Below are 16,101 nucleotides of genomic sequence, written 5' to 3' on the forward strand. Positions count from 1 at the left end.
GGCGAGTGTGACAGGAGCATGAGGCAGATGCAGGACTGCCAGGCCAGGCATGGCGCTGCCGTAGTAGTGGGCACCAGTCTTGTCCCTTTATGCTGTGACTGTGTGGCAGTTCACACAGCATTGCCAGTCAGTGTTGATTCAAACGTCCAGAGTTTTCACTGGGGCTCCTTCACGAAGGTGTGAGATTGCCCGCATGGCTATTCTCCCATCCAGTACCTCCATCGACCAGCTGATGCTGCATGAGTCACAGCCCCCACCCAAAGTCACTCTTGGTGTTGCTGGCCCCACCCTAAATGGCATTGTTAGATGTAGGAATGATGGGAGGTTCACGTGTGGCGTTGCAGAGGCTTAGCAGGGTTTCTCAGGGGAGGAATGTTCGAGGATGGGCTTCTTGTGAAGCAACAGTTCCATTCCTTACTATGTAACTAGCTCACTGACCCCTTAGATGGTTCTTGACACTGATTATGTCACAGGGAGTCACAGAACCTCAATCAGATCTGGGTGCAATCTCTAAGAATCCTCAACTCCTAACTTGATCAGTGAGTTTACATATTTATCTTCAAGAAAAGATATTCTATAGAACAAAATACTCAACCGCAGTGTGCTCTGCCTGCCGTCATGTGTCAGTCACTTCATGGTGCATATGTCACTGGGTGATTTAGCTATTGTGATGTGTCACCAAGTGATGTAGTCTCTGGAACCACCATAATAAACTTAAGCCTTCGCTGGCTGAGATGTATGGTGTGTGATGATTTAACCAGATTTCAGCCTCTTGGGGAGAGACATTTGTCTGTCATCATGCCAAGATCTGTGGCTCAGAAAGGTCTAGAAGCCTGCAGTCCTAAGACTTGATACAGTTCTGCAGAACTTAACAAGTACCAGCTCACGAAATCATTGTATGTTGTGGCTATTGGGAGTCACCCTGGGGAGAGAAAAGACCAAGATGAATTCATGCATGCATACATGATAAACATGATAAATCATCTTCATTGTCCCTCAAGCTGCTCTGTCATAGGACATTATGTAAAAGTCTCAGTTGTTCCTAGACCTGTCAGATTTTATCCTTCTGGTTATTTAGAAGCAGGTTTTGAGTTTATAGAGTAATGTACATGTTTGAGAACTAGCAGTGGGAATCTCATCAAAAATTCCCTGTGGTTAAGTACTCAGCATAGTAAAGGCATTTAGCAATAAATGGCTGTGATCTCCAATTGGTATTTTTTGTTTAAATAAAAATGAAAGGCAACATTTCGTTATTTCCATTTTCATTGTCTCGGTTAAGTAGTTTGTCACTAAACATAATCACTTCAAAAATTTTTTGGTGTTTATTTGTTTGTTTGTTTTTTTCGAGACAGGGTTTCTCTGTAGCTTTGGAGCCTGTCCCGGAATTGACTCTTGTAGACCAGACTGGCCTTGAACCTCACAGAGCTCCACCTGTCTCTGCCTACCAAGTGCAGGGATTAAACATGCACCACCAGCACCCAACAAATAATTTTTTCTTCTGTACTGCAGTGTTGATTCACAACACATACCACTGGCATTTCCTCACACCAGCATCTGCCTTCATAAAGAAAAATAACTTGAGCCAAGCGAGGGGGTGCACATCTATAATCCCAGCACTTGGGAGGCAGAAGCAGGCAGATCTCTGTAAGTTCGATCCCAGCCTGGTCTCCAGAGTAAGTTCCAGACCACCCAGAGCTACATAGTGAGACCCTGTCTCAAAAGAACAGAAAGGCAGGCCTCTTAGCTTTTAGGTGGATGTAGTTCAGTTGTCACTGAGCTAAACTATTTCTCACAAAAGCAATCTGTGTTGTGCATGTGGGTAGGATTTTTATTTATTTATTTTTTTTCTTCTTTCTTTTCAGTTAGAAACCCTTACACGGGACATAAATACCTCTGCGGAGCTTTGCAGTCTGGAATTGTCCTGCTTCAGTGGTATGAACCGATGCAGAAATTCATGTTGATAAAGGTATATGGAGCTTCCTTATATCTTCATCTTGACAAAGCACTGTGTGTAACTACAGCAGGCTGAGGCTGTAATTATTGCTCTTAGGGACAGCCTTCAGAGTTAATGCAACGTGTGTGTGTGTGTGTGTGTGTGTGTGTTATGTTCTTAGCAATATCTTCTCTGTAACTTACTGTTCTTCAAAGCTACTGGAATCATCCTAGCCACAAACATTTCTCTGAGTCTCTGTAAATTCTCTCAGGCTCATCGCTTGTATAGACTGAGGCAGGGTGACTCCCACCCTTTCAGCTGACTTCACTAACACCTATAAAGGGAAGATTGCTACATTTTTTTCCTTTTGTTTTTTTTTTGTTGCAGCATTTTGATTTTCCTTTACCAAGTCCATTGAATGTGTTTGAAATGCTGGTGATACCAGAGCAGGAGTACCCCATGGTTTGTGTAGCTATCAGCAAAGGCACAGAGTCAAACCAAGTAGTTCAGTTTGAGACAATCAACTTGAATTCTGCATCTTCCTGGTTTACAGAAATTGGTGCGGGTAAGTGGTTTTCATTTTATGATAAAATATCCATGCTTTTGCCTGTACTAGATGCAGAAGACTTCATTTCAGTCATTGTGGGCTCCTAATAAAAATGCAAGCATAATTTTTCACGTAAACCCAAGAAATTACCCTGCATGTAGTTAGTTTGTGGTCTCCATTTACCTACAGACTTTTTTTTTAACGTAGGTGGTGCACATGTTCATGGGAGTGAGTTTTCCCCTCACACAGTGTAGGTGCTAGGGATTGCCTGGCTCAGCTCATCAGGTTGACAGCAAGCACCTCATTGGTCCTTGCCCAAGAAAGTTTTATACAAATTTATTTTACTGAGGACGTTTTAAATATTCTTGACATTTAAAAGTCTAAATTGTTGACAGGTTAGAAAGGTGTCTCAATGGTTAGGAGCTGGCTGCTTTTACAGAGGGCCCAGGTTCAATTCCCAGCACCTACAAGATGGCTCACACCTCCAGTTCCAGGGGATCTGATGCCCTCTTCTGGCTTCCATGGGCAATCCATGTGGTAACAGACACGCATACAGGCAAACATACATAGTCTGAATTGTTACTAGTCTGTCTTTGTTCTTACTAAATAAAGAGCTATGTATCTCAAGCCAGGAAAGTTCCCGCATTTATCCCTGTATCTTCCCCACACCCCAACCCGCCTCTATTTGAATCGCTGGGTGCTCTGCAGACATGGATAGAAGTTTCTGAAATGGCCTTCAAGCTTTTCCATTAGAATATTCAATGTTCTTTCCTCGATGGGCTGGTTAATCTAGAAGTTTATTACACATACCTCAGTGAAAGCTCTTTTCTCACAGTTCAGGTTTAGAAAAATCAGTCAAGAATACATTTTTCAAATGAACAATACCCAATGCCACTAACCAACAGGGAACTGCAAGTCAGTGATGTTATGAGATACCATCCAGGACAGAGCAGTAGCAAACTTCTGTGAGGATGCAGGGAGGAGCTGCTGACGGGGCTTCAGTTAGTGCAGCCATTATGGAAACAGTTTGGGGAGGGGCTTCAAGGACCAGAACTAGAACTGCCATGCCACCCAGCAGTTCCACTATTGGGTGTGTACTCCTTTCCAGAGAAAATAAAATTAGTGTGCTGGAAAGAGAGCCGCACACATGTTTATTGCAGTATTCTCCAGAATAACCAAGACTTAGAATCACCCTAGATTGATTTCAGCTGATGGGTCAGTAAAGAAAATGTGGAATGTCTACACTGTGGAGTATTGCTCAGCCATTGCAAGTGTGAACCTGTGTTGGGTGTGATGACACATGCCTGTAGTTTCTGCACTTGGGCGGTGAAGATGGGAGGATAATGAGCCAGACCATCCTGGCTACATCAGGGACCCTCCATAAAAGGGAAGAATGAGGACATAGGAGCAAGTGAAACGTCAAAGGACAGGTGTCGTGTATTCTCATCTGTAGACACTAAAATCACATGGGATTCGGCTACAGAGCTAGGAAATCCACAGACGTGGGGGGATGGGGAAAGATGATTGGCAGTCTGGGGTTCTGGTTGGGTAGGAGGAACGATTTCTATTGTTCTCTAATCCCAGGGTAACAGGGTAACTGGTTAATGACAATTACATGTCTGTTTCAAAAGCACCATCAGAGAGGATTTGGGAGAATTTATATTTTAAATCTGGGCTATATGAAATGAAAGGGTACCTCATTTTCCTGTTTGTTATTCTATTTTGTCGTGTGTCAACTGTGATTTTAAACAGAATTGAAGGCAGTTTGTGGTAGCTTTCTTACACAACATTACAGCCCTCACTACATTCAGAGGATGTCCGTTACAGCCCTCAGTACACTGAGAGGACTCTCTCTCAGCCCCCACTACACTGAGAGGACTCTCTCACAGCCCTCACTGCCCTGAGAGGGCGTCTGTTACTGCATTGCATTTGGTGCACCTTGGCTGTTGATAATTTGCAGACTGAGTTCTGAGAACTCATTAAGCATGCCAACTAGGAAAGCTTAACATCCACCCCACCCTAATGTCACTTTCAGAATAAGACTGGGACATAATTTCACTAGCGTGCACAAGGACTGTGTTTGATCCTATGTGTTACAAAGGAAAATCAGTATGACCCAGAGATGTCCTGGTTTCACAGCATGATCTTTTGGGTGCAGCCCCTGGCTGTGGTTACCCAAAGCGTAAAACTCCCATCATAGTGGGTTTCAAACAGCCTGATGGCATGTAGCCCTGAACTGTGAGCACCCCTGTGTGGACGAAGCCATAGTTTCCTGTGGGGTAAAGAAGCAAGCCACTTGCCCCGTACCTCAGCTTTCCCTGTTCAGTTTAATGGCTTCTGCAGTTGGGAGCATGTTTCCTGTGATTGCCTTTTGAGGTGTGGGGAAGTGAAGTTTCCTTTGGACCTGACGGATTCCATCTCTCCTAAGTGTAGAACAAAGTTAACCAATGTGTGCATTTCCTTCCCTTCCCCATATTTGCCCTCATTGCCATCGTCACTATAGCCCACCTTTCCAGAACAAATTTGTAATTAAGCAATACTGCATTTTTTAGTTCCATTTATCCAGGTTAGAGCTGATATTTGTTCTCCTAAACTGATGTTCATCCTTGTTTTTCTTTTTCTAAAGATAACCTGACAAAATGCATTATGCACTATATTTCAAAGAACGAATCACAGCGAGGGTCAGACTGCTGGTTTTCTAAGCCCTGGTTTACTGAAACATGGTGTTAACTGTAACATTTCCGCTCTCAGGCAGCCAGCAGCTGGATTCCATTCATGTGACGCAGTTGGAGAGAGATACTGTTCTGGTGTGTTTAGACAGTGAGTATTATTTTAAAGTTGTGTATCTTTTAAAACATTAATTCCTATTTTTCACTAGGCATATCCCGATCAAAGTAAATCTTTAACTTTATTAAGAATATTATTTGATACCCATACAAAATACATTTATTTTAGAAAACTTTCATTTCTGTTCTTGACTTCTTTTTAATTTCTTTTAAGAATTTGTAAAAATTGTAAATTTGCAAGGAAAACTAAAGTCAAGTAAGAAGCTGGCCTCTGAGCTGAGTTTCGACTTCCGCATTGAATCTGTAGGTAAGTCCCTTTCTGTTACTGACTCGGATATCTGGGGACTTTGCTTGTTCTCTCCTGAGGGTTGTGTAGACCAGTGCCTGTCTCATAGCTTGAGCTGACAGAAACACTGTTATTGTGTGCACTAGTTCATGTGGTGAATGCCACCGTGTACTTTCTAAATTTTCAACTAATTTCATTTTGATTTTTATTCTGTCAATTTCATACATGTAATTCACTCTGATCATGGTCCCCTTTTGATATGACTTTTTACATAAATAAAAATACTGGTTGCTACCATAGTGGACAGCACTGGTCTTGCCTGTGTCCTTGTTTCCTGGGTGTTGATTTTTAAGCATGCTCATTACCATGGTTGTGCCAAGTGAATTATGCTTTTCCCAACTCTTTCCAAGTCATGAAGGTGCTTGTGTGAAGTGACCATTCTTTAGGTCCCCTGTGATTCTTTGTCACTGTTGTCTAGTTCTGTGTGTTGACGGTTACTGTTTTAGATCTGTTTCTATAAAAATAGTAACTTTGGGGCCGAAGTGATGCCTCCAAGGCTGACAGCCCTGAAGAGCTTCCAGAGGACCTGGGTTCAATTCTAGGGACCACATAGCAGCTCACACTCATCTATAACTTAAGTTTCAGGGGTTCCGGTTCCCTTTTTCTCTATAGGCCCTGCATATACATGATGATGCATAGGCATGCGTGCAGGCAAAGCACCCAGACACATAAAATAAAAATAAGTAAATCTCAGGGCTGGAGAGATGGCTCAGCACGTAGGAGCACTTGTTACTTCTGCAGAGGACCGAGGTTCGATTCTCTGCACTCATATGGTAGTTCACAACCATCCATAACACCAGTGCCTGGGTATCCAACAAATACACATACATGTGGCATACATACATGAATGCAAGCAAAACATCATATACGTAGAATAAAAATAAATCTTTAAATAAATCATAAATAAACAATGAGGCTATAGAAAGGAATGTGTCATTTTAATTTGTTTCCTTATTAGTATTTTACTGCAGCATGCTCATTGATTTTATGATTATTTTTTAAGCATTATAGGTTTGGGTGCAGTGGTGCACACTTAAGTCTCAGCACTTAGGGAAGAAACAGGCAGATCTTTGAGTTTGAGGCTAATCTTGTCTAGTTCCAAGCCAGACTGTAGAGCGACACCCTGTCTCAAACAACAAATAATTATAATTCCACTTCCATCTTTTTTGCTGGTATGTCAGCATTTTCCCGAAGGGAAATAGAATCCAAATATTTTAGACAATTGATTATATGATTCTGCCATTAAAGAAAAGGACACACACATGCATCATATAATTACCTGTATATGGCTTTTAAAATTGTTTTTAACTAGTTAGAAACATTTTTTAAAAATATATATATATTAAAAATATATTTTTAAAAAAATAGCCAGTTGGTCATGGCATATGCCTTAAATCCCAGCACTCAGGAGGCAGAGGCAGGTGGCTCTTTGTGAGTTCCAGGACAGCCAGAACTGTTAAACAGAAAAACCCTGTCTGGAACACCCCACTCCCCAAAAAAAAGATTCTGACCTGAGTTTCTCATTAAACTAGAATTTGCTGTAGCCTACAGGACGTAGCTCAGTAGTAAAGTACACGAGGGCCCTGACACTATCCTAGTACCAAAAATAAACTGTTGTTCTTTCGTGGGACAGCTCATAAAGATATACCTTGCTTGTGATGGAAATGTAGGCCAGACAGAAGGAATTGTGGAAGCTTGATTCCTCCTTACTCCAGTATACACTAGGTACGGCGCGCCAGCTCCTAACAGAATGTTCTCTAGCAGGAATCCAGCCTAGTCCCAAGTCCTCGTCATCTGATACCATATGTGTCACAGTATTTGGAGAATTTTAATTGTTGTGCGAAAGTTCTCTCCGATATTGCCATCACCTCATTCAAATAAATCTTGAAATGGTTACAAGGATCCTGAATCATCTCTTTAAATCCTTTTAAATCATATCTCAAAATAAGACAAGTAACTGGGATCTTCAGTTCCACCACTAGTGAAACACATGTGATCTGTCATCGTCAAATACTTCTGTGTTTATTAAATTGAATTATGTCCCAGACATTCTTACAGTAACCATGTCCTTATTGCTCTATAAGAAATCCGTGCTTCTCCGGCATGCGCTAACCCTGGATATACTCACTAGCACCAGAAAAAAGAAAAGAAAAAGATAGTAGTAATTTTCTGTCTTTTTTCCACCATTATGTTTATTAATGTTTGTGTTTTTCTAATTCTATTCATTAGAATAGTCAGTAAAAATACTAAGATACTTATTTAGCAATTGACTGAGATCATAATATTCAATGTGTGATAGATTCTGGATTATGAAGCATGTTTATTTTTTAATTTTATAAAATGAAAAATAAGAACATAAACCTCTTGCTTGATAGCTGTTTGAATAACTTCTTTTAAATCCAAAAGCTTAAGTGCATGTTTTTATTGTTTTGATAACTTAAAATAGAAGATACAGCATATGGAAGAGAAATTAGTATGCCCATACCCAGCTTATCAGATGTCACCCATGTTGGAAGAATGCCTGTGACATACGTCTCTGAAGGCTGCTTAACCGTCTCAGTAAATTACTTGAATTAAGACACGCCTTAGTCACAAAAAATGTTAAGCAGTAATGGTCTAGACAGTGGAATTTTGCCCTGAGTGCTTGAAAAGCCTTATGTTATCATTTATTAAAAAGAGCTAGAGAGGGGCCAGAAAGATGGCTCGGTGCTTGAGAGCTGACTGCAAACAGGGTTTGACCCCAGCATCCGTGTATTCAAACCACCTTTGGCTCCAGCTCCAGCTCCAGCTCCAGGGAGCTCCTTTGTTTCTTCAGGCACTTGCAGGCACATGCATACACCATACACATGCATGCATACATGTAATTAAAAGTAATAACAATAAATCTTTTTTAAATTTATCTTTATTTTATGTACGTTGGTGTTTTGCCTACAGGTATGTCTGTGTGAGGGCATCAGATCCCCTGGAACGGGAGTTATAGACAGCTGTGAGCTGCCATGTGGGCGTTGGGAATTGAACTCAGGACCTCTGGGAGAGCAGCCAGTGAGTGCTCTTAACCACTGAGCCATCTCTCCAGCCCAGCAATAAGTCTTTTTCTTAGAAAGCAGTTGAGGAGAATCTGCAGTGTTGAGCCTGTGCTTCCTTCTCACTTTCCGCTCGTCGTTTTCAGTGTGCCTTCAGGACAGTGTGCTGGCTTTCTGGAAGCACGGGATGCAGGGTAAAAGCTTCAAATCAGATGAGGTAAGTTTTCTCAGATTACCTCCATTGACTCCCACCCAGGATTTTTACTGGTGAGATGTCCATTTTAGGCATTTCCTCTCTGAGTCACATTGCCTTGTTTAGTGCCTTTAATGCATGAAGTGGCAGAATGTGAGCCTGCGTTCTCCCCTCTCATAGGTTCACTTTTAGATTTTGCTTTTAAATACCCAGTAGCCACAGGGAACTCCAAAATGTTGAAGACACTGTTGTTATAAATAATGTTGTTATAAATAATGTATAAGGCGTATTATGTTCCAGGCAGTTCACAAATATTAGCACATTTAAAGCTCAGAAAGATCCAGAGAGTAGGCACTCTGCATGCCATGATCTGAGGCTTCAGTGTACTCTAGGATGCCTAGCTGCAGGAGACGGGCTGGCTTCCACCCCAAGGGAGGAATTCCACTCTGACGGGAGCGATTCCCAGCTCTGTGAGTTTTCTGTGCTAAAGGCTCATGAATCTGTGACGCTACCTGAAAGCATGGAATCTTCTATATTAGAGTTTAGTTCATCTCTCCCCGTATTTATATGTAAATAAATAGTTCTACTTCCAAGAAAAGGTGGTATAAACCAATGGTCTTTAGATGTGTTGGTTATTTACTGACCCAAGTCCCTGAATGTCACCAGCTGTGCTTTTTCAAGACAAGCTTTCCCTAGAGTTCATGTGTACTGCCAGCATGCCACCACGCCCAGCCATACTAACTGTTCTTAAATGCTGTTTTTTTGTTTGTTTGTTTGTTTGTTTTTTTTGTTTTTTTTGTTTTTTTGGTTTTTTGAGACAGTGTTTCCCTGTAGTTTCTAGAGCCTGTCCTGGAGCTAGCTCTTGTAGACCAGGCTGGCCTCAAACTCAGAGATCCGCCTGCCTCTGCCTCCCGAGTGCTGGGATTAAAGGCGTGCGCCACCACCGCCCGGCCTTAAATGCTGTTTTCATAGTGTCGTTTCCATCTTTAGGAACTCAAACCTGGGGCCTCTCACATTCTAGGACTGCGCTCTCTGCGAACTCTCATGCCCAACCTTGCTGCTGCCCCTTGTAATGCATTTGTCTCAGTTGAGCTCTGCTCTGCACCTGTCTTCCTGCTGGGGTTCTCTTCCTTAGATGGAAGCCTCTGCCATAAAGTAACATTCCACAGTAGTTAGAGTACTTCAGTGTAACATGAGGGGCCTGCTTGTTGGGGTTTCTGTCCTGCCCAGTTTCCACAGCCAGCAAGTCCCAAAGAAAATCACACAGAGGTCTCCATAAGTTATAAACTGATTGGCCCATTAGCTCAGGCTTTGTATTAGCTCTTATAACTTATATTAGCCCATTATTCTAGTATACGTTAACCATATGGCTCAGTCCCTTTTTCAGCAGGGCAGGTCACATCCTGCTTCTTCAGTGTCTGAAGAAGGAAGGAGGCTTCCTTCTTCCCAGAATTCTCCTATTTCACTGACCCACCTCTACTTCCTGTCTGGTTGTCCCACCTATACTTCCTGCCTGACTACTGACCAATCAGAGTTTATTTAAAACATAATTGACAGAATACAGAATTGTCCCACACCATTACAGCTTCATACCGTGAAAATTAGCTCCCTAGAGTATATAGCTCCAAACTTGTTCATTCTGTCTTTCCATATAGACTAGAAACTCCTGTTAGTAGACTGTTGTACACTAATCATAATCACGTAGTTTGAGTCCCTCCAAGGGCCAACCCAAGATAACGACCAAGTAGAGGTGGTTCACCTAGGAATAGATTCTAGAAAACAAGTGAGGTGAGAAACACAGAAGGAGGGAGTGCGTCGAGAGCATGTTCGTACAGGTGGGCATCCGCTGTACAGCAGGGCTCGGCCAACAGGAGCACCAAGGCATGGTAGAGCTCACCTTAGAGTGGCTCCTTTACAGGAGCAAGTGAGTCGTTGGCACTAAGGCTGCCCTTCCTGGATAAAGGTCACACCCACTCTCCCTGCTCCTTGGGGAGTGCTCATGTTTAGTGATGCAGCTTTTGCAGACCGCAGAAGGGGTCATCTAACACCGGAGGCAGCCTGGCCCTTGGGAATGAATAACAGGGTACCCCCATAGCACCTCACTGTAAAGTAAGACTTGGATGGCCTTGTGCCTAATGGAAGAACTCAGAAGCAAATCCCACAGAGTTCCTAAGGGAAATAGCTGGGAGAGTCTAGGTGCTCTGTGAACATCAGGCCGTTTCTACTCATGGGCGGTCAGAAACTAGCTTACTGAGACATGTTTGATTTGGGGAGCTATATTGTTCCTTCTAAGCGACTGCTACAGGACTGTAAGCACTATCAAGGTTACAGTGTTACTGACGGGTATTTTCTGTCATAGGTCACCCAGGAAATTTCAGATGAGACGAGAGTTTTCCGCTTATTGGGATCAGACAGGTAATGATCTGTTGTAGTGATTTAATTATGTGGAAGTAGCAAAGTTCACACTCTGTTTACACTGCAGCCTGTGTTGAGTTCCGGTCGAAATTCTTAGAGGGCTCATCAACTTAGATTTTTGTATTGAGAGAGTGAATCATATTTAGTCTGTTGGTTTCACAGTCTTTTCAGGATAAGGGTTGTGTTTGAGAGATAGTTATATTCAGCCAAGACAAAACGTGTAATAATAGTGTTCACACCCCTGGAACCATGACACGATCTCACGTCCCTTTAGTTCCCTCATGTCCTCATGGTGTGTTGCTATCAAGTATTACATAAGCCTCCTAATGTGAGTTTTATGTCATAAAATGCTCAACTTGGGTCTAGAGGACAGTATTAATTATAAGTAGTTAGGAGGAGAAAAGGAAATTTTTAAAAATGATGTCTACCTTACTGAAAGAAAGGTAAGCTACAGGCACAACTGCCCAGGAAGTGATGTGACCAGAAAGCAGAAGGCAGCGGGGCTGGAGGAGCTGCCTCCCCTGGAAGGCCTGGCCAATGCAGGGCAGGTCATGATTATTCTGAGAATTCTGCTGGCAGAAGGTGACACCTCACACCTGATGTTTCTCGCTCATTCCCTTCAATCCTTAACTATCTTTTAAGTTTTTATATTTTCTTTTCTTTTTTTTTAAACATTTTAGTCTGGCAGTGTGCACTCGTGCCCTGTGTGCACTATAACACTCTTGTGGAGGTCAGTGGACAATTTACAGGAATTGATTCTTTCAATTCCGTCATGTAGTTCCTAAGAAAGAAACTTAGGTAACCGGGCTCCTCAGCAAGCCCCTGCGCCTGCTTCCTTAGTGGTAGTGGGTAACCCTGGCAGATTGGTGACTTTGTGTTCCTCTACATTTCCATAGTGCACAATCTCTGTTGTTATTGCTGTCAAAAAGTCATGTGCCAGTTGCATAAAATTCACATGCTACAAAAATAGCCAGTATGTGTCACTGTCTCCTCCATTTGCCCTCTAGACTTCCTTCTCTGTGTGGGTTTTGTTTGTTTGGTTGTTGTTGTTTTGTTTTGTTTTTCGAGACAGGATTTCTGTGTGTAGCTTTGGAGCCTGCCCTGGGACTCATTCTGTAGACCAGGCTGTTCTCAAACTCACAAACTGAAACTCACAGAGATTCACCTGCCTCTGCCTCCCGTGTGCTGGAATTAAAGGCCTGCTCCACCACCACCTGGTCCTTATTTTATTCTTAAACCCTCTCCTCACAATTCAAATGCTATGGGATGGGATGGCTCTTGGTTTTGGGGTTTTTGGTTTTGGTTTTGTTGTTGTTTGTTTCTTTTTTTTTTCCCTGTCAGTACTCCAGGGCAAAGGGATAGGTGGTTATCACTCCATTCTTTTTTCTTCTTCTTCTTCTTAATTTTATTTTGTTTTGTGGATTTTTTTTGGTGGGGGGATTGGTTTGGAGTTTGTTGTTGTTGTTGTTGATTTTGGTTTTGTTTTGTTTTTGCGAGACAAAGTTTCTCTGTAGCTTTGGAGCCTGTCCTGGAATTAGCTCTTGTAGACCAGGCTGGCCTCAAGCTCACAGAGATCCACCTGCCTCAGCCTCCCTAGTGCTGAGATTAAAGGCGTGCGCCACCTGTGCCTGACTTCCATTCTTTGTTTTAAACAATTTGTTTACAGAGACCCTCCCTGAGCAGTTCAGGTGACCTCTTAGGGTCCTCTTTATTCTCTAGCCCTTCTTTCTGTTGGTATAATTTCCTAAGGCATTGTCACACCTGTTGTGGGCATGTCTAAGTGAGCACATTGGAGTTCAGTTGGAATAAGGTGAGACTGTATCTGACTGTTTTAATAATTTGTGTCTAAAACAATCGTTACTCAGTTGTGTTTGAAGCTATAAAATATGGTGAGGACTTTTGGCTGTATTTCTGTGAACTTTATGTAATTTTATGGCAAGCAAGCTGGTGAGATACTGGTTTGACACTGTGAACACCGAAACCTGTTTTCAGCACTTAGACTTTTTCTTGATTTTGTTTCAGGGTGGTTGTTTTGGAAAGCAGACCAACAGAAAACCCCACAGCACACAGCAATCTCTACATCTTGGCTGGGCATGAAAATAGTTACTAAGCAACTGAGAGGATTCCAAGTGACAAGAAGATGAATATGCGCCACTGAAAGCAAGCGCATGCTAAGGAAATTCAGTATAGACTTTTGCAGTATGACTTGCCTTCACTGTTGTGGGTTTTATATCAAATGATCTGTACATTAGGATAGAATTCAGTATTTTCTGTAGCTGGAAACAGCTAGTCAATCTCTTGCCACTGTGTGGTGGTTATATCAAGTTTGCTTAATAAAAGCTATGAGACAAATGGTCCTCTAGTTCCAGGAAACACAGTCCTTTTAAAAACACAATGTTTGTAACGAGGTGCCATGGTTTTAAATAACTCGTGTGATTGTTTTTTCAGAAAGAGGTTAGTGAGCATTCTGTCCTTTTATACCAGGTCTTACTCCTTCTTAGTGAACATAATTTGATAAGAAGTTGTCGAACCAGCCTTTTACTTTGACATTGGCCGTTCTGTATGTTTTTGTAAGATAGAATATTTAATCCTTATTTATTAATCTCTTGCTGGAGTGGTGTAATGTTTCTAACTTTTAGCAAAGGAAGGTTGCAGAGCAGCTGAATTTTTTTATAATGTGTGAAAATCCTGTTTACTTTTACATAGTCGTACTTCAGGAGTTAGAGGCAATGTGTTTGGTGTTCAGCACATGCAGTTTCATCTAACAAAGTGTTTTATGACACAGTCTCACGCAAGGTTGCCTTAAAGGAATTTTGTGACTTCCACTGCGGATGGTAAGGGCTCATGCAGAAGTACTGACGGTGGACTAAAAGCCTTGGCAGGATGTCTAATGTCTGGTGTGACTACCATATTTTTGACAAGCAGTATAATATACCTGTGATTTTTTTACATTAGGGATAATGCACAAGAAATTAATCTTCATATATATCATGACCCTAATGTTTGGGAGAAAAGTATTTAACTGTCCATATTATGTATTTTACTCACATTATGCCAATGGGGAAACTGCAAAGTAATTGCACGGTAATCTTGGGGCTTCACATACACAGGTGTTCATTGTAAGTAGGTTTAAGAAAAAAAAACTAAGTGAAATTGCAATTTCTGATGGGATAGTATAGATAAATGATGTTGGTTTTATATTTTTTAAAAAGCCATTATGCTAAAATTAAAGGATAGGGCCGTTTTTTAGTTTGTTTTTCTTTTGCAACTCTTAGTATCCAGAATTGATGTGTTCTTTTGGTGCCAGCTATCTTAATGCATTTATAAGAACAGTTAGCATTGAGGTGATGAACAGGGCTAGTAGTAGCAAGCTGTAGACATAGTCTGACCAGATACTTGACAGGAAAACAATGTACCTATCTCGTCCTTAGCAGTTTTATAAAGTACATGTTATCATCTCCATTTTTCCAATGAGGAAATAAGTGTTTAACCAAGTTAAGCAACTTAACCACTTCATCCTCGTTAGTTCTTGAGCCAGACCAAGAGTCTCCCGACTCCGCTCTTCTCACTATGCAGTGTACAAGTAATAAAATGTTACACAAGCGAACTGTAAAGGATTTGTTCTTTGACAGTGCACCTGGCGGGTCAGGGCCAGCAGGATGCTCACTGGATAGGGGCACTTGTCACGTAAACCTAATTTTCATCCCCACCACCCAGCTATGTGAAGCTGACTCTACAGTGTTGTCATCTGACCTCACATACATGCACGCACACCCACACACCATAACATTTAAATAGAATATGGAATATGTAAGTGGGTCCTCTGAGAAATGCTGCGTGCAACAGGTGGCAGGAGGACAACCTTCAAAGTCAGGAAAAACCAAAGACAGCGTCCTTTTTTCTCACTGGTCCCCCTATAGCCATCCTAACAGGATGTGGGAGGCAACTAACTACAAGAGGAGAGATGTAAGAAGAGCCCGATGTCAGAACCTCCTGCTCATAAGCTGTGCAGCTGGAGATATTACAGTAAAAATGGAAGCTGTCCTGTGTCGAGCTAGCTGTGAGAAAATGAGCAGCCAGTGGGGCAGTGGAAACATCAGAAGGTGGTGTCATAACCAGTACAAGCAGACACTTCAGGAAGATCTTTTGGAAAGAATATAAGTAGTTCAAGTTGAAGATTTAGAATATAAATTGGGAACTTTCTCAGAAAACAAATTGGCAAATAAATGTAAATATGGAAGACATAAAGGTTATGAAAATTAAAGGGAAGGTGAAATGATGTAATTACATTTTAATTTGAAAAAAGTTTTTAATGAGAAGCTAAGAAAATGAATGGCTCAGAAGACCCAACATCCTATTTCAAAGTTTAAAAAAAAAAAAGTAAAGAAACATCAATTGCATAGTTCACCGGACATGGTGTATAATCCAGCACTCAGGAGGCCAAGGGAGATCATGAGTGCCCTGTCTGTATGTAGTGAGATTCTGTCCCAGAGAAACAATGATGTTTCAAGAAACGTTCTCAGTGTCGAAGAGCATTAGACTCTAGGTCAAAGACTGTAAGTGGTGAGGTAAACACCGCGGTATGCACACGAGATAGACACAGAATGAATGTAACAAATATTGGGGAGACCGAATATAACCAAAACACATGAAGCCTGAAACTAATAAAAGAGAAAGAAAAATACCAAATATTAATTTCAGGGGCACTGGCATGAAAGAAAAAAAGGGGTTGGTAACATAGGAAGGAATACAAACTGAGATGTCTTCAAATGTCAGCAGAAGTAGTGCCTTCAGGTTTCTAATAGAACTGGCCACACCCAGCTACAGGCACCTGCTCTTTCGCTTTGGTACCAAAAGC

General features: G+C 41.7%; 1 protein-coding gene across 2 annotated transcripts in view; it reads left to right on the plus strand.

Annotated features, from left to right (window-relative positions):
- Positions 1-14,850, plus strand: part of Map4k5 (mitogen-activated protein kinase kinase kinase kinase 5) — a 90,283-nt gene extending 75,433 nt beyond the window's left edge. For both annotated transcript variants that reach the window (XM_038336415.1, XM_038336414.1), the window contains 7 exons: positions 1,863-1,966; positions 2,321-2,498; positions 5,232-5,300; positions 5,481-5,573; positions 8,782-8,852; positions 11,188-11,243; positions 13,266-14,850. In XM_038336415.1, coding sequence (XP_038192343.1) covers positions 1,863-1,966; positions 2,321-2,498; positions 5,232-5,300; positions 5,481-5,573; positions 8,782-8,852; positions 11,188-11,243; positions 13,266-13,353 — 659 coding nt within the window. In that variant the 3' untranslated portion in view covers positions 13,354-14,850. The remainder of the gene's footprint in view (positions 1-1,862; positions 1,967-2,320; positions 2,499-5,231; positions 5,301-5,480; positions 5,574-8,781; positions 8,853-11,187; positions 11,244-13,265) is intronic.
- Positions 14,851-16,101: the final 1,251 nt, after the last annotated feature.

The sequence above is a fragment of the Arvicola amphibius genome, chromosome 7 (assembly GCF_903992535.2).
Source record: "Arvicola amphibius chromosome 7, mArvAmp1.2, whole genome shotgun sequence".
Taxonomy (NCBI): Eukaryota; Metazoa; Chordata; class Mammalia; order Rodentia; family Cricetidae; genus Arvicola; species Arvicola amphibius.